Genomic DNA, 22,926 nt, shown 5'->3' with positions numbered 1-22,926 from the left:
TTCTCTAATGATTTTTAATGCCTGTTATTAATGTAGTGATAACATATTTGAAATTACTGATGTTGGTTATTACAGCCTTCTTCATTTTTCCTTGATAAGTTTCACCAGAAATTATCTGGCTTCAATAAGCTGTTTAAAGGATTTTACTTAATTTATTTCCCTTATTTAATATTTGTTTTTCTTCATTGCTTTTCTTGGCCTTATTATTTGCTTCATTCTGCTTTCTTTGCTTTTACCTACCTAATTATAATTTAATTTGTTGACTTGGGTGATTATAAATATTCAGATATGTTTCCACTTTACAGATTTAGGCAACAAAATTTCCTCAAAGAAACTTACAGAAAAAAAAAAATCCAATAATATATAAAACGATATATCATGACACAGAAGGGCTTCTTATTAGAAACAAATTGGTCAGTTAAATATTTGAAACTCATAGCTGCAAATAATCACATTAAGAGAATAAAGGGAAAAACAAGATTATCTCAAAAAATATATAAAACTACATGACAGAATTCAGTATGCAGTCATGATACGTACTCTCAGCAAAGTAGGAATACAAAAAAATGATTAATCCACTACACGTATCTGCAAAAATGACAAAACGCTTATATATGGAAATTAAAGACCATTCCTTTGTGGATAGTATGCCACAACACAGCACAGATGGGGTTGAAAGAAAGCAAGAGAAACAAAGGGCTGCCATGAATTAAACCAGTAGAGAAAATAAAAGCCTGGGTCATGCAGGGGACAGTGCCTTATTCAGCCAGCATCAGGAATGATTGAAGTCTGGGGCTTCTACACAGTGGGAAAACGAGCATAGTAATCACAATAAAGAAAGACATCTGAAAGGTGCTAACTTAGCCTCGGATCAGAAGCGCTGTCTGCTAATGCCTTGCTGGTGAAAAGCGTATCCTGCGTAAGCCCTCAGAAATCCCAGAAAACAAAGACCAAAAGAAACGACGCTTTGTCAACAGAGCAAATCGAAAAAATCTTCCAGCAGTGACAGGGCATTAAAAAAAAAAAAACGCAGACATAAGATGGAGTGAATCAAAAAAGGATTTATCTAATTCATGTATGAAATGTTTCAGAATCTATTGGATTCTAATTTTTTTAAAGCAGACAGATACGAAAATACAACGAAGACGTGCATGACTGAAACCAAAAGAGATTAAAGTAAAACCTCATTCTCCTGAGGAAACGGTGTGAGGAGGGAATTAGGGGCTGCCGGAACACAGCGAAGCAGAGGCAGAAGGCAGACAAAAGGGGCTGGGTTGGTCCCTGCCTGTGTGAACAAAAAATATGTCAGATTGGAAAATTGCGGTAAAATCCAAGCGCGGCGCGTACGTTGCCCCCACAGGAAGTGTCCGCCGCGCTGCCTGTGCCCGGAAGTAGGTAGGAACACACAGTCACAGGCAGCCAAGAACCGGGGGGGAAGAAAAAGAGATGCACACTTCCCCTAGAGAAGCCTCCGAGCGCGGCCGCGACTCCGGGCCTCAAGCCCATAAAGAAAAAATACCGGAGACGTTCTGGCACCATTTCGGGGTAAAGAAGCTGCCATGGAAGAGCCTGCAGCTCCCTCAGAAGCCCAGGAGGCAGCCGGGGCCCAGGCAGGTGCTGAGGCAGCAGGGGAGGGTGTGTCTGGGCCGGACCTTCCCGTCTGTGAGCCCTCCAGGGAATCTGCTGCTCCAGATTCGGCCCTGCCACATGCGCCTGTGGGCTGGGCCCCCTTCCCTGTAGCTCCAGTCCCTGCCCACCTCCGCACAGGAGGCCTGAGGCCTGCACCAGCCTCAGGAGGAGGAGCATGGCGCAATCCGTTTCCAAGCCGAAGCAGCGGCATTTGGACAAAGCAGATCATCTGCAGGTATTATATACATGGGCAGTGCAAGGAGGGGGAGAACTGTCGCTATTCCCACGACCTTTCTGGTCGGAAGATGGCCACTGAGGGCAGCGTTTCGCCGCCTGGGGCCTCTGCAGGTGGAGGCCCTAGCACGGCTGCGCACATCGAGCCCCCGACTCAGGAAGTGGCGGAAGCCCCCCCGGCTGCATCCTCCCTTTCCTTGCCTGTGATTGGCTCGGCTGCTGAAAGGGGTTTCTTTGAAGCCGAGAGAGACAATGCAGACCGTGGAGCTGCTGGAGGAGCAGGTGTAGAAAGCTGGGCGGATGCCATTGAGTTTGTTCCAGGGCAGCCCTACCGGGGCCGCTGGGTTGCATCTGCCCCCGAGGCTCCTCCACAGAGCTCAGAGACTGAGAGGAATCAGATGGCTGTGGGCAGGGGGTTGCGGTTTTGCTATTATGCTTCCAGGGGAGTTTGCTTTCGTGGGGAGAGCTGTATGTTCCTCCATGGAGACATATGCGACATGTGTGGGCTGCAGGCCTTGCACCCCATGGATGCTGCCCAGAGGGAAGACCATATAAGGGCCTGCATTGAAGCACACGAGAAAGATATGGAACTCTCGTTTGCTGTGCAGCGTGGTATGGACAAGGTGTGTGGCATCTGCATGGAGGTTGTCTATGAGAAAGCCAACCCCAATGACCGCCGCTTTGGCATTCTTTCCAATTGCAACCATACCTTCTGTATTAGGTGTATCCGCAGGTGGAGAAGTGCCAGACAGTTTGATAACAGGATCATCAAGTCTTGCCCGCAGTGCAGGGTCACCTCCGACTTGGTCGTTCCCAGTGAGTTCTGGGTGGAGGAGGAGGAAGAGAAGCAGAAACTTATTCAGCAATACAAGGAGGCAATGAGCAACAAGGCCTGCAGGTATTTTGCGGAAGGCAGGGGTAACTGCCCATTTGGAGACACATGCTTTTACAAGCATGAATACCCTGAGGGCTGGGGAGATGAGCCTCCTGGGCCAGGTGGTGGGTCATTCGGCGCATACTGGCATCAACTTGTGGAGCCTGTGCGAATGGGAGAGGGCGACATGCTCTATAAAAGCCGTAAGAAGGAGCTTGTCGTGCTTCGACTGGCCAGTCTGTTGTTTAAGCGGTTTCTTTTACTGAGAGATGAGTTACCCTTCTCTGAGGACCAGTGGGACTTGCTTCATTATGAGCTGGAAGAATATTTCAATTTGAATCTGTAGCATTGTGCTGTGGCATGTGGTCTAGTCTGCTGAGGTTCTGTCGTCTGCTATTGCCTGTTTTCCCTGTGTTGACACTCTTATTGCTTTCAGGGGCTGTTGAGGCAGTGCTTCTGTTTTCTTGTCTATTCTGCATATCTTTCCTCCTAGGATTATGGTGATTATCTGTGTTTAAAAAAATAAGTCCTTAAAGTTACTGTTTTGGTGAAATTAATATTAATGTCAGCTTATGGCTTTTTTTGTCATCTCTGTTTTCAACAGGATTAACTCAGTTCTAGTGTAGTGTTTACTGAATTTCCACACTTATTTTGAAGACCCTCAAGAGTAAATGTGGCAGAGTGAAAGGAGAAGTTTTAATTGAACTAGTAGCTTTGTGCTATAATAGCCTTAACAAATGGACCCTCGCAGGGTCTTGCAGCTGCTCATCTGTTTACAGTTTGTTCTTTCCCTCCTTCCCCTTCAAGTGCACTTGTTAAACTGTGATGAACTTGTGATTTTGTGTTTTACTTGACCAAAACCAAGTGTATATGTTTACATGTTTTTATCCTGTTTAGCTTGACATGAAATAATTTATATTTGGAAATATATATTTAAGAATGATATATATATAATATATATGTATAAGAGCTATGTATTTGAAAATATATATAAAAGAATATACATCACAATATTTATGTTTATGTAATAAAGTAAATACAGAGCCGAAAGCTGAAGGTCAAAGCCTAACAGGATTGGCTGTTGTGTGGATGTGAGTTGTGTGAATAATCATTCTGTCCCTTGCACAGAAGCCAGTAATTAGCATCTAATGAAAAGGACTGTTCAAGTGGGTCTGGCCAAATGTAACAGATGCAGATCTTAGAGGACTTACAAAGCACTATATTGGTAATTCTTACAATGGCATTAATAGCTCACTCTATAAAAACAGAAATTGTGTTCCTACGCAGTTTTGCCACCTTCTCAATAATTCTTTGTAACAGCAAATCCTAGGCTCAGAGGCACAGTGCTTTGTATTTGATATACAAAGTCTCTAGACTTTCCCAACAAGGGGCTTTAGACAAAAGATTTCAACATAAAAGTAACAAGATTATAAAAGGGAAAATAGAACAAAAATACTAAAACCAGTGAGAATAAAATAATGGAAAGATAATAAAATATAGAAAGCACTAAAAACTAAGTGTAAGAGTAATATAGAAAATTTACATACAACTTAGATTAAATGAAAGCAGTTTAAAGACTGAAAGTCAAAGGCTATAAGACTTCATTACAATCAAAATGAAACATCCTATTTAAAATACACACAACATAAAAATACAGAAGCATTCAAAGTAGTAAGATGGGAAAAAAAACCAAACAGGTGCTGTGACTGTCTTGATTGTAGACAATGTTTATGGTAAGGATAAACACTTTGCTGGAGATAAAAAGGAATGATACATAAACATTAAATTGTAATTCACAGGAATATATAACTGTTCAAATTTTGTATACATTTAATAACGTTGTATCAGATACACAACTGATAAAAATAGAAAATCCTAACTCCAGACTCTTAGTGGACAATTTTAATACACCTTTTTAGTGACCAAACAAGCAAAGAAAAAATGAATGTGAAAGATAATTATGCCATTTTAATGACTTACCTGCATAACTTATGATCTGCATCAACTGCAAATGCACTTACCTTGGCTGAAGTAGCTGAAAAATATGCTAGGAGTGTGAATCTTGAGTCCCAGGTTATTCACACTGTCCTGACTGTCCAACAAATATGGCACATTTAAGAGTTTTTATACCATGTAATTTGCATGCAAAAGGATGAATTTGTCAGAACTACCTAATGTGGTACTTGCTATAATTTTTCTCATTATCCTGATGAGGTAAATAATAGAGAATTTAAAGGTTTTGCCCATAGAGTTTATGACCCATAGCTGTGAATTAGTGGAACAAAGACTGGAACTCAAACAGTGTATGTCCAGAGCAGTTGCACTTACCATGTTCACTAGGAGCAGGTGGACTAGCTGAGTGTAGCTGCTGGAGACGCAAGTACAGCCTTTAAGTATGGATGCTTCAGCCAAGTGGAGCAAAGATGGACATGAATAAGCTCCCGCAGAATATAGGAGCCATGGGGCTTTTGTCTATAGGCTGCCAGCTCAGTGATTTTAGTCCACTGCTTCAGAGTGTGCCTCAGCCTCCTATAATTTTACATTGCCTCTCCCTTCTTACATGACTCCTGGTGCTAGTAAGTACCTCAGCCTATTTGCCTGGACCTTTTGCCATATTCCTTTCCTTTTGATTCCTCTTAGCGAAAGAATTCACCAATTAGGACACCCTTGATGCCTGACTATCACTGGCATGCAAGGTGAGTGACAGATTCCAAATAAATTCCAAACATCTGAGGTTCCTGCCCTGCAGTTGTGCAGGAGAAAGAGAGATTAGATGAACTAAACAACCAAAGAATGAGACCAGATGGTGTATTCTCAAAGACTGTGCCAACACCAAAGTCTCAAAAAATGAGTCCCAGTAGTGGCAAAGCTTTCAGAGAGGTGTTTTTAAGCTGAGCCCAGAAAGCTGTGGAAAGTTTCTCCAAATGTACAGTTCCCTGCGTTGTGAAATACCATGTTTTTATTCAAATAGTATCTTGAGCCAGATAATCTTTAAGTTCAGGATTTATAGCAGGACAATGGTTAGTAGAAAATAAAGTGGCTTGGGAGACAAAGGATAGTTAGAATGCTGACTCTGCTTCTTACTAACCATTCAGTTTCACAGTCTAAGGAAGTTACTTAAATTTTTTGTACTTCAGTTTCTTCATATGAGAAATGGGTACAGTTCCACCTACTTTTGCAGGATTGTTGTGAGGATCAAATACAGTCTGGACAAAAAGCTCAAAACATAGTTTGTTGGTTTGTGTTTTTTTTTTTTTAGTGATCTATATAGATGTGAGATTTGTGCATATTTTTGGACATGAAAAGGTGATTGCACAGAAATTAATCACCAAGATTTTCTTTTTGAGAATCTTTGGAACTTGTATTAATGTAACATTATCATTTAATGATTATTTTGGTAAGCAAGGGGTATATTACCCTCACATTCATAATTTCAAAAAGATGAAGTATTTTTTCAGCAAAAAATACTCAGTTGAAACTAAATATGTGCTATTATCAGTTACTTAAAGTGTAACAAAAGAAATACATATTTTTGGCAGATTTCTAAGTGAGGAAAATAACAAAGGGACATTTTTAGACTATATGGGATTCCTTGTTCCGTCATCAGTTCATTCAGAAAAATGTCAAATAACAGAAGTATTACTGCCAGCAAGTCTGGGTGAAGTGTTACCAAGGGCTTTCCCACGATCTGACCACTCCCCTGCTGCAGTCAGGAACAAAGAAGCCCTTGCCACACAAAGGTCTGCTCTGTGCGTGGCGCAGTGTGTGTGCAGGCCCTCGCCCCAGGAGGACTCGGATTCAGCCCTGGGGTCTACAAAAATGGTATCATTTCAGCTACAACTAAAAAAGCCTAAAACAAGTCAGGTTTGCTTAGGTTTCATGTGTCTCGATTTGATGGATATCCACACATGCAAATATGCTAAGAGAAATTTACCTAGTAATTCTTCCCCTTCGAAGATACGGAAATCACTTTGTCTCATGGCTCACATGTCACTAAATCAATTCACTGAATTTCACTGACAGGGAAACATTTTCAGTCCGTAGTCTATGTCCGTATGCTCTTCCATTTTACAGTTTTCCAAACGTCGTGGAGGCGTGGTTTCTGTTGCCACAGCTAATGCTAAACTACAACTTCAGTGTGGGATAGAGTTAGGGTAGGGCTGGGAACAGGGATGTATGGGAAGTAACCCAGTACTAGTGCATAGAAGTAAATTAATTCATGTCAGTTTTTGCCATGAAAATATATATCACATTTTCCAATATTAAGGGAACAATAACAAAAATAATTATGAAATAGAGTACAGTGAAACTGTCAATTAGATCTAGATATTAAAAGTAGTACAGGCAACATTCTCTGAGGTCAATATAAGAAAATAAGCTACTACTGTCTGGGCACAGTGGTTCACACTTGTAATCCCAGCACTCTGGGAGGCTGAGGCGGGTGGATCACGAGGTCAGGAGATCAAGACCGTCCTGGCTAACACAGTGAAACCCTGTCTCTACTAAAAATACAAAAAAAAAAAAAATTAGCTTGGCGTGGTGGCGGGCGCCTGTAGTCCCAGCTACTCTGGAGGCTGAGGCAGGAGAATGCCGTGAACCCAGGAGGAGGAGCTTGCAGTGAGCGGAGATGGCGCCACTGCACTCCAGCCTGGGCAACAGAGCAAGACTCTGTTTCAAAAAAAAAAGAAAAGTAAAAGAAAATAAGCTACTACCACTTTTAATTGTCTCTCATAAATAATTTGATGTAGGAGTGAATTCAAAATCATTTAGAATATAATATGACAATGGCAAATTATACATACCATAATATACAGGATACTTCTAGATCTGTACTCAGTATAACTCCTAATTTTAAATACTAATGTATATTGTCTTAAAAACATAAAGAGCCTAATTAACTAGGTATTCAAACCTAAATTTTAAAAAGACCACAGCATGAACACATGCACACATATACACAAATACATACAAACACAACTAAGGTAAGCAGGAGGAATTAATAAATATTAAACTAAAAATCTGTTGAACAGAGAATGAAAATGTAAAGGCCGATTTTTTTTTTTTGTAAAAATAATTAGTAAACAGATAAACCACTGACTTAAAAAATAAAGGATAAAGTACAATTAACATAGGAAATGTTAATCAGAGGTAATTAGAGCTAAAAAGGCACTAAAGAAATGGGAAATAAATCCTTGTTATACCCAAGGGAAAGGTACTTGAAAATATGAAACAAAATTTAACAGTTTCAACATAAACATAAATTTCCAAACATCAATCCAGAAAGACAAATCTAAACGAAACTATTGCTAACAACAAAAAAATGAAGTTGTCTAAATTGCACTTACTCCCTACTCCACACAAAAAGAAACAGAAGACATTATCCCCTGAAATTTACTTACACATTTAAGTAAAATATATTGCAATGCTGTATAAACCATTTCTTAGTCCATTTGAGCAAATATCATAAACTAGGTGGCTTACCAGCAACATAAATTTATTTCTCACAGTTCTGGAGGCTGAGAGGTTTAAGAGCATGGCACCAGCAGCTTGGTGCCTGGTGAGGGTCGGTTCCTGGTTCATAGGTGACCATCTTCGTAAGAAGACACTGTCAAGTGTCCTCACATAGTGGAAGGCACTACCAACGCCACTGGGACCCCTTTAATTGTGCTGTTTTAATGTACAATAAAATGTATTAAAATTAAAAACTATAAATAATTACATAAATATATTTGTTTTCTTTTTTATGGGTAGTTTGTTTTTCAGTGGAGAAGTGCTTGAAGCAATGCCATATGATAACATGTTCTAGTGAATGTTTTATGCAAGTTAATCAAGAATACAATACAATATAAACCATGAGGGAATCACAGTTGTGGGGGCTTAGACACAAAGCTGTGTATACCATTTGAGCTGGTAAATTGGAGCCTCTTTTATTAAGGGCATTAATCCCATGTATGAGGCCTCCACCAGCATGACTCCAACACCTTCCAAAGGTCCCATCTCCTAATACCATTACCTTAGAGATTAGATTTCACTGTAGAAATTTTGGAGATACACAAACATTCAGTATACAGAACTGCTATGGTTTGGATATGGTTTGTTGAGCCCACCAAGTCTCGTGTTGAAATTTGATCCACAGTGTTGGAGGTGGGGCCTGGCAGGAGGTGTGTGAGTAATGGGAGCAGATCCTTCATGAATGGCTTTTGCTGCTGTTCTCTCAGAAGTGAGTGAATTCTCTGAACTCCCGTTAGAACTGGTTGTTAAGAAGAGCCTAGGCTGGGCACAGTGGCTCATGCCTGTAATCCTAACACTCTGGGAGACAGAGGCATAAGGATTGCTTGAGACCAGGAGTTTGGACCAGCCTGGACCAACATAGTGAGACCCAATCTCTACAAAAAAATAGAAACAATGAACCAGACATGGTGGTGTATGCTTGTAGTGCCAGTTAATCAGGATGTTGAGGAGGGGAGGATTGATTGAGCCCAGGAGGTTGCAGCTGCAGTGAGCTATGATTGTACCACTGCACTCCAGCCTGGGCTGCAGAGTGAGACCCTGTCTCTAAAAAAATAGGAAAACAGCCTGGCAACTCCTTTGCCTCCTCTTTCATGATGTGATGTCTTCTCCTATTCCTCTTTCATCATGAGTGGAAGCTTCCTGAGGGCCCTCACCAGAAGCAGATATTGGTGCCATGCTTGTGTGTGTGTGTGTGTGATGGATTTTTGCTCTTGTTTGTGGTGCCATGCTTTTGTGTGTGTGTGTGTGTGTGTGTGTGAGAGAGAGAGAGAGAGATGGATTTTTGCTCTTGTTTCCCAGGCTAGAGTACAAAGCCGCACTCTTGGCTCACGGGAACCTCTGCCTCGGGTTCATGCGAGTCTCCTGCCTCAGCCTTCCAAGTAGCTGGGATTACAGGCGCCCACCACCACGCCCAGATAATTTTTGTATTTTTAGTAGAGACAGGGTTTCACCATGTTGGTCAGGCTGGTCTCGAACTCCTGACCTCAGGTGATCCACCCAACTGGGCCTCCAAAAGTGCTGAGATTACAGGCATGAGCCACCACACCCGGCTGGAGGCATTATTCTTTTACAGACTCCAGAACCATAAGCCAAATAAGCTGCTTTTGAAAACTATATTATTCAGTTTCATATATTCCTTTATAGAAACAAAAATGGACTAAGACCAGAAAATTGGTGCTGAGGAGTGGAACATTGCTATAAAAATACCTAAAAGTTTGGAAGCAGCTTTGGAACTGGGTAATGAGCATAGGCTGGAAGAGTCTAGAGGGCTCAGAAGAAGATAGGAAGGGAACTCCTGGAACTTCCTAGAGACTGGTTGTGACCAAAAATGCTGATAGAAATACCGACAGTAAAGGACATGCTGAGGAGGTCTCCGATGGAAACGAGGAACTTACTGGGAACTGAAGCAAAGTTATACCCTAGCAAATACTTTGGCTGCATTGTGTATACACTCTAGCACTTTGTGGAAACCTGAACTTAAGAGTGATGGCCTAAAGTATCTGGCAGAAGAAATTTCTAAGCAGCAGAGCATTCAACAAGTGGTATGGCTGCATCCAACAGTCGACAGATATGGGAGCAAAGGAAGGACTTAAAGTTGGAACTTATGGTTAAAAGGGATACAGAGCATTAAAATTTGGAAAACTCAAGCCTGGCCATGAGAAAGAAAAGGAAAGAGCATTCTTCAGGAGAGGAAATCTGAGGAGGACAGCTGAACAACCACTTGCTAGAAAGATTAGCACAGATAAAAAAAAAAAAAAAAAAAGAGAGCCACTTGGTAATAGAACAGTGTGAAAAAAGTCCAAAGGCATTTCAGAATCTTTGAGTTTACTCCTCCCATTACAGGTCCACAGGCCTAGAAGGACAGATGGCTTCTGGGCCAGGCCCAGGGTGCTGCTGCCCTGTGCAGTCTTGGGAAGCTGCTTCCCACATCCTGGCTGCTCGGACCACAGCTAAAGCTCAAAGGGCTCAAGCTACTGCTTAGACCACTGCTTCAGAGGGTGCAAGCTGTAATGTTTGGGGCTTCCATGCGGTGCTAAGACTGCAGGCACACAGTATGAGACTGACTGAGGCTCTTTGTGGGTTGGCGCCCCCACGAAGTGTCTCCACCACGCACCGCCTAGTGGAGCTGTGGGAGTAGGGTTGCCATCCGCCAGACCCCAGAATTCTAGAGTCGCCAGCGCATGCACTCTCAGCATGGAAAAGCCGCAAGCACTGGACTCCAACACATGATAAGAGCCACATGGGCTTCACACAGCAACGCCATGGGGACAGGGCTGCCCAAGGCCTTGAGAGCCCACACCCCATACCGTTGTGCCCAGGATGTGGGACATGGAGTCAAAGGAGAATATTTCGGGGCTTTGAGTTTTTGTATCTGCCCTTCTGAGTTCTAGACTTAATATGGGGAGTATTACCTCTTTCTTTAGGCTGATTTCTCCCTTTTGGAATGGGAATGTCTAACCAATGCCTGTGTCACATTTGTATCTTGGAAGTAAATATCTTGTTTTTTATTTTACAGGTTCACAGCTGTAAAGAACTTGCCTGGAGTCTCAGATGAGACTTTGGACTTTGGACTTTTGAGTTGATGCTGGACCAAGTTAAGACTTTGTTGATAGGATGATTTTATCTGGCAATGTGAGAAGAACATGAGTTTTAGGGGGTCAGGGGCAGAATGCCGTGGTTTGGATATGGTGTCTTTGGCCTCACCGAGTCTCATATTGAAATTTGATAACCAGTGTTGGAGGTGGGGCCTGGTGGGAGGTGTTGGGAATATTGGGGTGGATCCCTCATGAATGGCTTGGTGCCATTCTTGCAGGGATGAGTGAGTTCTTATTCTGAGTTCTCTAGAGAACTGGTTGTTGAAAAGACCTTGTCATTTCATCCTCTTCTATCTCGGTTTCTCTCTTGCCATGTGATGCCTACTCCCCTTCCCTTTCTGGCATGGGTGGAAGTTGCCCCAAGTTCTCACCAGAAGCAGGTGTTGGGGCCATGCTTCTTGTACAGTCTCCAGAACCATGAGCCAAAGAAACCTCTATTTTAAATAAATTACTCATCCTCAGGCATTTCTTCACAGCAACACAAACAGACTGAGAAGCACTATTTCATAAAACAAAATAAAGGTGTACCTACATTACTTACGAATGGTATATAACGTGGTATCAAAATACTGCCAGTTCTAGTTCATTTTGTGCTGCTATAACAGAATACACATGCCCCTTGACTTATGGTGGGGCTGTGTCCCAAGAAACCTGCCATAAATAGAAAATATCATAGTTGAAAATGCATTTAATGTCCCTATAAACCCATTATAAAGACAAAAAATCGTAAGTCAAACCATTGTTAAGTCCAGATGCTCACTGAATTACACTGGGGTTACGTCCTGATACACCTGTCGTGAAGTTGAGTAATCATATGTCGAACCATCATAAATTGGGGCCCCTCTGTGCCTGAGACTGGGTAGTTTACGATGAACAGAAGTTTATTGGCTCATTGTTATGGAGGCTGGGAAATCTAAGATTGAGGGGCCAATGTCTGGAGAAGGCCTTCTTGTTGCACTGTCCCATGGCAAAAGGGCAATGAGCATGAGAGGGAGAGGGAGCAAGAGCTTGAACTCAAAACTTCCAGCCCTTTAATAATTGGTATTAATCCATTCATGAGGGTAGAGCTCTCATTTCCTCAGCATTTCCCATTAGGGCTTACCTTCCAACACTGTTATATTGGGGATTAAGTTTCCAACACATGCTCTTGGGAGAACACATTCAAGCCATAGTACCAACATAGTGTAATACAAAAATAACTAGAGATATGTCTCATTTATGAATATTGATGCAAAAAATAGGAAATGAAATATTAGTGAAAGAATAGCACAGTTGAAAAATAAGACATTGGCCGGGCGCAGTGGCTCAAGTTTGTAATCCCAGCACTTTGGGAGGTTGAGACGGGCGGATCACGAGGTCAGGAGATCGAGACCATCCTGGCTAACCCGATGAAACGCTGTCTCTACTAAAAAATACAAAAAACTAGCCGGTGGGCGCCTGTAGTCCCAGCTACTCGGGAGGCTGAGGCAGGAGAATGGCGTGAACCCAGGAGGCGGAGCTTGCAGTGAGCCGAGATCCGGCCACTGCACTCCAGCCTGGGCGACAGAGCGAGACTCTTGTCTCAAAAAAAAAAAAGACATCAGGAAGTAGTGGATTATATTCCAGGAAAACAAAGATGGTACAATATGAAAAAATATTTTTTCTTAATATATCAAAGGAAATAATCATATAAGCAACTTCATATCTATCCCAATAAAAATAAATTTGTGATCCGAGGTCAGGAGATCAAGACCATCCTGGCTAACACGGTGACACCCCGTCTCTACTAAAAAGTACAAAAACAAAAAATTAGCCGGGCGTGGTGGTGGGCACCTGTAGTCCCAGTTACTCAGGAGGCTGAGGCAGGAGAATGGTGTGAACCCGAGAGGTGGAGCTTGCAGTGAGCCGAGATTGCGCCACTGCACTCCAGCCTGGGCGACAGAGTGAGACTCTGTCTCAAATAAAAAATAAAAATAAATAAATTTGTGATCAATTTGCTTTAGTGTATATAATACAGCTATTTAAGGCATAAATATATTTATATATGTATATTACCAAATTAAATTTTTGAGAAATGAACACACAAAAACACATAACTAATGAAAGGAAATCAAAAATTAACATAGGAAAATTAAAATATTAAATATAAAGGCTGAGACTTTGAAAACAATTCATAAAATCACTAAACTGATGAGGAAAATGAGAAAAAATAAAAACAAAATCACATACACACTTACATTCAGTAGGAGGATTTCACAACAGATATTCTATTAAACAAACATAAGAAATCACTCAACCAGATGTAGATTAATTGCAAAACTGAAATTGATAATTTTCTAGGCATTTATCATTTATCAAACATTGGCTATAAAACATGACAATGTAACCTAGTTAACATAAAATTAAAATGATTATCACAATTTAAATAGGGATTCTCATAAAACCTTTAAAGAACAAATCATTAAAGTGCTATGTAACACAATCCAGAAGTTTAAAATGGAAGGGTCACTGACATGTTTAATTATGAATGACACAGAATTTTATATCAGAATATAATGAAGATAGTGAACACACACAAACACCCATTCACAAATACATGCAAACTAATGATCAAATTTATGAATAATGATGCAAAATTTAAAGAAAATATTAGAATAAAAATATTTCAGCATTGTATTTCTTTAATCGGTCAAAAAGATAATCCTATAATCATCTCTTTTGATCAAGCAAAAACAATTAGATTTTTCTCTCCTTTCTTCACTGTTAGTCATTATTTTGATGTATCAATCAATGCAATTGTATACAAGGCCAAATAATGAGACATATAAATGATACATCCTTCAAAGAAGGATTTAAATTCATCTGAGATGTTGTATGTTGAAAATCTGAAAATTTCTGTAAAACTTCAAAAAATAAAAATCAGTAAAATTCTAGGAGAATAATGTGGATAAGTTTCATATTATAGAAAATGTAATAAAACACCTATTTTTGTTATCACAACAATAAACTACACAGGAACAATGTACTTTAAATTTAGGAATAAATAAAAATGGAATAAATTTAACAGTGTGTTAAGTGTCTTCAGGAAACCATAAATACTTAAGCAAATGAAAATAATATACTATATAATTTGATAGGGAACTTTAACATTACCAATGTGCCAATTTTTTAATGAATTTACCAAATTTCTAATAAAGTACTGCTTAGGGAAAAGTCTTATTATAACTGTGTCCTTCCTCTATTCTCAACCACAACAATCACGAACGCAGAAAACCTCGGTAACTAAACGTGGGGGCATTTCACACACACCAAGCAGCAGACACCAGCTGGGAATCCTCCAGTTTAATTCCACGGCTGTCTACCTGAAGATAGTGTCAGATCCCACGGGGAGGGGGGCCAGCCGGCCCCAAGACTCCTCCCACTCCCTAGACACCGGTCACAAGTCCAGGCCTCTGGAACTTCTGACCAGTGGGCTTCAAGTTGGCGTTCCCACAACCCACTCTTTGGATTTGATTAATTTGCTGGAGCAGCTCACAGAACTCAGTGAAACATGTTTACTGATTTATTACAAAGGATGCAGATGAAGAGATGCATTTGAGGAGGCTATGGGAGAATGGGGCGGAGCTCCCGGGCCCTCCTGGAGTGCCACCCTCCAGGAACATCCAGGTGTTCAGCTATCCAGAAGCCTTTTGAGCCCAGTGCTCTGGGGTTTTTGTGGCAGCTTCATAACATCAGCATTCCTTCCCCCAGGGTATGGGGGGTATTGCCCTTTATGGAATGAGGATCTTCTGATCCAAAGGCTGGGTGAGATTAGAGTCCTCCTGCCTTGAGGTGGCTGAAAGGAGGTCAGGAGAAGGTAGAGAGATCCTGTTTCCTAAGTCCTGCTCCTGAAGCCTAACACCCAGTATTATTTTTTTTTAAAAGACTGTAATAAGGGCTATGGGAGTTATGAGCCAATAACTGTAAATGAAAACGTGTGTGTGTGTGTGTGTGTGTGTGTGTGTGTGTGTGTGTATCATAACAACACAAGTACAAACTAGTTCTTTAAACAAAAAACTATTATGAAAGTTGATAACGTTGTGGGGGAAAAGCCAGTAGGACCAGAACATTTTAGAATTGAAAACCATCCGGTCAATGAACTTTACCAGGTCTTCAAACAGTGTCATATTGCCAGCAATATGAAGAGCAGGTAGTGGGACTTGAATTGATAAAAAATATATACTAAAAAGGTTCATAAATAGACACATGTATTGGGTTTATGATAAAGATAAAAGGATTATTCAATAAAAGTTGTTGGGTGAATTCAGGAGTCATTTAGAAAACTAATATATGGGCTCCAAATAGCATACTTTAACAGCAGTATAAATTCCACTTAAACAAATACAAAACCAGAAAAGGATTTCCTTTATATTTTAAAGTCTTGGAGTCAAGAATGTCTTACAATGACATATACTATAAAACTCTTAAAAGTTTGACCATAATTGTAGCAATAACTGCATAGGGTCTCCTGTGTGCCAGGCTCTGTTCTAAGATGGTTTATCCCAATCCTTCCAACCATCCCAAGAGGTAGGCACTATTAACCCCTTGTAGTAGCTGAGAGCACTGAAGCTGAGGGAGGCTCATAGACATGTCTGTGGCACACAGTTAATAGACTTGCCCATCTGACTGCAGAGCGGGACCTCTCGTCAACTGCTCTGCCTTACAGATGTAACCAGTTTAAAATGAGCTAATGAATTCGGTATGAGCAGCTTCCCCACCCCTAAAAAAGTATCAAACTATAAGAATTTATTTCCATAATATATAAAGGCTTCTAATAAAATACTAGTAACTTAAATCAACAAAGTAGAAATCTTGCACAGAAAGCAAAATGCATATAGTTTGAAGATGGGGAAAAGTTGTCAAGCATCACTAATAATAATAATTATTAAAACTGATGAAATTTCCATTTCCTCCCAATTTGTCAAAAACCCAGATGTTTAAAAATACTCTGTTGGGGGAATAGGCATACATTGCTTGCAGGAGTATAATTGGTACAATTTCCATAGAGGAACATTCGATGATAACCAAATCATGAGTTCACATATGCATACACCTTGACCAAGCCATTCTATTTTTTTTAAATGTGACTGCAGGTTTATTCTATACATACAAAATCTTTCAAGTACAAGGATGTTAATCTCAGCCTTCATTATAAGGGGTGCAGTGGCTCACATCTGTAATTGCAACACGTTGGGAGGCCGAGACAAGGGTCTCACTTGAGGTCAGGAGTTCCAGACTAGGCTGGCCAACATGGCCAAAACATGTTGGTATTTTGTATTGTGAAAATACAATACAAAAATTAACCAGGGGTGGTGGCACATCCCTGTGTTCCCAACTGGGGAGGCTGAGGCACAAAAATTACCTTAACCTGGGCCGGGCGCGGTGGCTCAAGCCTGTAATCCCAGCACTTTGGGAGGCCGAGACGGGCGGATCACGAGGTCAGGAGATCGAGACCATCCTGGCTAACACGGTGAAACCCCGTCTCTACTAAAAAATACAAAAAACTAGCCGGGCGAGGTGGTGGGCGCCTGTAGTCCCGGCTACTCGGGAGGCTGAGGCAGGAGAATGGGTAAACCCGGGAGGCGGAGCTTGCAGTGAGCTGAGATCCGGCCACTGCACGCCAGCCTGGGCAACAGAGCAAGACTGTCTCAAAAAAAAAAAAAAAAAAAAAAAAAAATTACCTTAACCTGGAAGGCTTAGGTTGCAGTGAGCCGAGATCGTGCCATTGCATTCCAACCTGGATGACAGGGACGGACTTTGTCTCAAAAAAAAAAAAAAGAAAAAAAGACACTGGAGACAGAGACCTATACTCATAATTTTGTTTTTAAACTTTTTGATGTACATTGTTTTAGGTTTATCTTGGATCTGTATTTATATTTTTAATACATGTAAAAATATATGAGTGGAGGAGGCTGGGTGCAGTGGCTCACACCTGTAATCCCAGCACTTCGGGAGGCAGAGGCGGGCAGATCACGAGGACAGGAGATCGAGACCACGGTGAAACCCCGTCTCTACTAAAACTACAAAAAATTAGCCGGGCGAGGTGGCGGCGCCTGTAGTCCCAGCTACTCGGGAGGCTGAGGCGGGAGAATGGTGTGAACTCGGGAGGCGGAGCTTGCAGTGAGCTGAGATCGTGCCACTGCACTCCAGCCTGGGCGACAGAGCGAGACTCCGTCTCAAAAAATATATATATATATACACACACACACACACACATATATATTATATATAGACATATATAATACATACGTATATATACATATATATAAGAGCGGAAATGGTGCCACTGCACTCTAGCCAGTGTGACAGAGCCAGACTGTCAAAAAAAAAAAAAAAAGAAAAAATTAGAAAAGACAAATCCAACAATAGGCAACTGGTTAAAAAATGGCATAGACATACAATGGAATATTATAAAACAAGATTTTAAACGTAAACATAAAAAGAGGAAATTTGCTTGGGCTGACTTGGAAATATTGTAAGTAGGAAATATACATGTGCTAAAGTTTATAATATTATATCATTTGTATATAAAACCAGTGATAGGCCTGGTGTGGTGGCTCACACCTGTAATCCCAGCACTTTGGGAGGTTGAGGAGGGCAGATCACCTGAGGTCAGGAGTTCGAGACCAGCCTGGCCAACATGGTGAAACCCCATTTCTACTAAAAATACAAAAATTAGCTGGGTGTGTTGGTAGGCGTGTGGAATCTCAGCTACTTGGAAGACTGAGGCAGGAGCATTGCTTGAGCCCTGGAGGCAGAGGTTGAAGTGAGCCAAGATTGAGCCACCACACTCCAGCCTGGGTGACAGAGCAAGACCCCATCTCGGGGGGGGGGGGGAAGCAGTGATAATCAGATATATCAGATATGGTGTCTATGCTTGTGTGTGCATAAGTCTCCTGAAAAATCATACGTAGGTGAAATGATATCTGTATCTATATATATCTAAATATGTACACACCCAATGTGTAGGAAATACATACTTCAATATGTACGTGTGTGTATATATCTACCTATATATAAATACAGGAGAATGTGTGTATATATATAATAGATATATGTGTGTGTGCATGTAAAATAAAGCAGAGCTTAAAACTGAATGTCAGTTGTTAAAACAGTTCCTTTGTGAGTGTGAGTTTTTGTGAAGAGGGAAAATGTGTTTGGTTAGACTGCAGTGAGAAAAATTAAGTGGTTTAAGGTAAATATTGTGAGGACACAGCAATGATTTGCTGCTGCTAAATCACTATGACGCCAGAGCTGGCTCTCAGTGCTCCTACAGATGCAGACATAGGTTTACTGATCAGGCTTGGGACTGTCTGATATTGCCATGTGATAAAATCTGTGCATCAGATACAAAGGTCTTTATACTCAATATTCTGTATTCTCCTGAGCCTCTCTAAACTAGATGTTTTTCTGAAAAATTATTGAAATAGTGACTAAAAATCTGTGAAAAAGAATAAAAATAAATTTGTAAGAAGTGAAAATTAACCTAGAGCAAGCAAGATAAATAGAAATAAAAAAGCAATATTGAAAATTAAACAAAATCCAAAAGAAAGATTTTCTAAGTTTACTTATATTTGACAAAGTGAATTTTAAGGCACAGGTATTAATAGAGAAAATGAAAAAAAATCCATGACTCAGAAATGTAAAGGAATTTTAAATTTTTATCCACATAATTACATAGCCTCAGAATATACAAAGAAAAATATGACAAAACAGCCAGGCATGGTAGCTCACGCCTGTAATCCCAGCACTTTGGGAAGCCGAGGTGGGTGGATCATCTGAGGTCAGGAGTTCAAGACCAGCCTGACCAACATGGTGAAACCCTGTCTCTACTAAATACAAAAATTAGCTGGGTGTGGTGGCACATGCCTGTAATTCCAGCTACTTGGGAGGCTGAGGCAGGAGACTCACTTGAACCCTGGAGGCAGAGATTGCAGTGAGCCAAGATTGTGCCATTGCATTCCAGCTTGGGCAACAAGAACAAAACTCCTTCCCCCCGCCCCCAAAAAAAAGGAAAAAAAGAAAAGAAAAAAAAAAAAGAAAAAACAAATAGGGGAAATCCATGAGCCTACAAACTTAGTAGACATTTTTAACATACACAGTAGTCACTTATTTTAAAATACTGTTATATTTGGATGACACAATGAATACAGTGACCCTAATTGTCATGTTTAGACTCCTACACTCATCAAATGTAGAAAAGTCACTTCTCATGGTATGACAGCAGACAAAAAAAGGCAACATGACCTGGCCAAAAGCTCTGAATTCCAGATGACTTCTCTGATAAAAATAGATCACATAAGTTTACTGTGTAGTAGGCAATGTGCAGATGAGTTGATAAGGATAATCTAATTCTCATAACCCAGAACAATATGCTAGTTAAGAAACTGTTTTTCCTTTTTCTTTTTTTTGAGACAGAGTCTCACTATGTTGCCCAGGCTGCAGTGCAGTGGCATGATCTCAGCTCACTGCAATGTCCGCCTCCTGGGTTCAAGCGATTGTCCTGGCTCAGCCTCTTGAGTAGCTGGGATTACAGGCATGCACCATCATGCCTGGCTAATTTTTTGTATTTTTAGTAGAGATGGGGTTTCGCCACATTGGCCAGGCTGGTCTCGAACTCCTGACCTCAGGTGATCCACCCACCTTGGCCTCCCAAAGTGCTGGGATTATAGGCATGAGCCACCACACCCAGCCAAGAAACTCTTAACTTCTCAATACTCAATGTCAAGTCCATACTGAGAAAGTTGTGGAGTCGGGATTTGAACTTGGGTTATCTATTTTCAGAATACCTAAGTTGACTTCCTCCTTCTTTCCTGCTACCCTTTTGATCTGGAGGGTGTTGGGAAGAATCTGCCTACAAAAAGCTGCTTGGAGAAAAGCATATTTTCTTTATTGTAGGTGGGCCAGACACAAGAGAAGTGCTGAGTTGCTGGGAATAGAAGACTGCTAGATCCACCTGGTTTTGTCTATCCATCTTATCTTCCTCTAAACAACAGGTTACTTGTTCTACTGCCTGCACTATGCCTAGTTCCTCAAATTCATACAACAGCACTCTCCTTGCTCTGCTTCCTTGTTTCCAGGGCCAGTGGTTTAGTCTCTTTAACTGTGACTTTGCTTATTTCTTTGAATATTGTCTCTTTCAACATATTGCCCAAATTCTTAACTAGGGATAATAATTTGGGTATTTTGAGAAGCAGACACCAATACAGGAGTAAATGAGCAAGGATTTTACTTGAGGGCATTCCCATGAGAGAAAATGGGGAGCACGCCAGAAAGGCTTTGATATACTTTGGACCACACTGCATGTCTGTTTCTGTGTGAAGGAGAGACAGAAGGCAGGCAGAATGGAAGCACTGCTATGTAATCTAGTAGAGGCTCAGCAAGGCCATCCCGAAGCCATAGTCTGCCATCACTGGAGTTTTATAACTCTCAGAAATAGGCCTGGTCACATTTAGTTATTAGCTGGGAGCAGGCCATGGAAGTATGGCTTTGACAAAAATGTGGTAATGGATTTCAGAGAATACTAACTGGGCCTGCTGGGTTAATTAAAACTCCCTGTAGTTGAATGATCCGGAAGGTATTGAATGTTCATGCTGCTAGGCATAGTGATTGTATTAGGATTCTCCAGAGAACCAGAATCAGAACTTATATTCTCAGGATTCTTCAGAGAAACAGAACTTTTATCAAAATACCATGGTTCAGTCTAGGTCCCGCTGCTCACCACACAGAATGGCAATTGCTGGGACAACAAGTATTGCCACGGAAGAAGTATTTAATCAAGCGCCGTACCTGAGGAAAATGGGAGATAAAGTCAAATCCATCTCCCCAACCAAGTAAAACTGAGTTTATAGAGTGGGAAAGGTGGAAAAACAGGAATTAGAGAGGGGTAAGGAAACAATCATGATGGATGAGGGGTCTGGTGTCTCACTGGATGTGGTGGTCTGATGAGTTTCAATTCCTTGCCAGAGGGTTTGTTTCCTAAGGAAGGAAGTCAGTAAGACAAATTAAGTTTCAAATTTTAAGACTAGAGAGGGTCAATTTCTATGTTTATTCCAAAAAAAAAAAAAAAACCATAAATATCAGTTCCATGGGATAATAGGGCCGGTTATAGTCCCCCCACCTTTCTATTTATCCGTCCCTCAACATGGGGAACCCTGTGGTCAATCCTTCTGTCTGCCTCATGCTGAGGAGGGGCATCATGGGAGAGTGACGAGGAATGAAAAGGTAGTACCTGGTTAGCATCCAGCTTGCTGGAGAACCATAATTAAACACACATACACACACACTTGGGGAACCCAACAGAACAAACCTAAGCCTCCCAAAAAGTATTCCTGATTCATTACATCCACTTTCAAAAAAGTATGGTTTAATCCTTTAGGGGAGAACAATAGCGAACTGAAAGGTGTGTGGTCCCTTAATGATTTCTTATTTTAGGTCTTTGGGCTTTGAATGCTAACTTAAAGCTGTCTTTGAGGGTTCCAAAGACCATGACTGTTTCCCTTGGAGGGACCCCAGAGGGACTGGTTTTACCTGAGTATGTTGAATTTATGGCTTAACACCAGCTAACTTGAACTAGAACCTGTTGGAAGCAAACTCAGACTAGTTAATTATTTCCGAAACAAGGTTAATACCCTCTCATTATAAAGCCAGTCCCAAGGACCTGCCTATGAAGCATGTCAGCTGCTTCATCTGGGCTGCTCCACTTGGCTTTCATAGGTTCCCTCCTCTCAAAGTAAACAGATTTTTCAGTGACTTTTATCCAATTCCCCAGGCTGGCTGTTCTCTCAGGAACAACCTCCTGTATGTCTGGATTGTACATACCCATCTGCAGTTGTTCAACAGTGAGCCGTGGGTCCTGGATGAACCAAAAAAAAAAAAAAAAAAAAAAAAGCTTTGCAATTCTGCAGCATTTGAAAACAAAGACATTGCTCCTAAATTAGTTACTTTCACAATCCTCTTTAGCAAAGGGTCTTCAGGAAGCTGTTGATACCAATCTATAAAATGGAACAATTCCTTCACATTATATCCTCTGGTTTCAGCAGTTAATTGGTTCTGCCCTTTCCCCACACTGGAAACCATAGGTCTCAGAGATACTGATTGGAAACCACAGGTCTTAGAGATACTTTTTGGTTGCCTAGGCTAATTTTCCCTTTTTGTGGGTAGCCTTAAAGCTGGTGATCTGAGCTCAGACAGACCCATGTCTGAGTCTGGTCTAGCTTTCAGATCCAACTCAGCACTCTCTTACCTTTATTTTAGCTATTATAGATAACAATAACAAAGGGATTAAATATTTCACTTTTCCCTTTTAAGTTTGCATTTCATTATGCATCCAGTGAACCAACTCCCCAGGACTTGAATCCATCTCAGAATTCCATTCATAACTTTTACCTTTCATAACTGAATGCAGCACAGCTGCAGCTCCACGCCATGGGTGACCACATTGCCACCCAGGAGTCAAAGGTTAATCCAGTAACAGGTGAACTATAGCTTTCTTCTGAAACATGATTTTTCTTTCCTTAGTCCCCCATTTTTAACAATGACAAATCATAGTGGGACCAATTTATT

General features: G+C 41.0%; 1 protein-coding gene across 11 annotated transcripts in view; it reads left to right on the top strand.

The window, feature by feature from the left end:
• The first annotated feature begins 1,450 nt into the window (after positions 1–1,450).
• Positions 1,451–22,926, top strand: part of MKRN3 (makorin ring finger protein 3) — a 65,767-nt gene continuing 44,291 nt past the window's right edge. For 4 of the 11 annotated variants that reach the window (XR_012414708.1, XR_012414707.1, XM_073995364.1 and 1 more), the window contains exon 1: positions 1,451–2,761. Coding sequence is in view for 9 of the 11 variants with exons in the window: in XM_073995364.1 (XP_073851465.1) it covers positions 1,560–2,761 (1,202 nt within the window). In the remaining 2 variants the exon portion in view is untranslated. Of the gene's footprint in view, positions 7,442–9,892; positions 10,482–11,264 lie in introns of those variants that run through there. The other 7 variants (XM_073995367.1, XM_045395180.3, XM_045395181.2 and 4 more) reach the window with 7 other exon arrangements.

This window comes from Macaca fascicularis, chromosome 7 (assembly GCF_037993035.2).
Source record: "Macaca fascicularis isolate 582-1 chromosome 7, T2T-MFA8v1.1".
Taxonomy (NCBI): Eukaryota; Metazoa; Chordata; class Mammalia; order Primates; family Cercopithecidae; genus Macaca; species Macaca fascicularis.
Note: the sequence above shows the minus strand (reverse complement) of the source record. Positions and strands in the feature narration are given on the sequence as shown.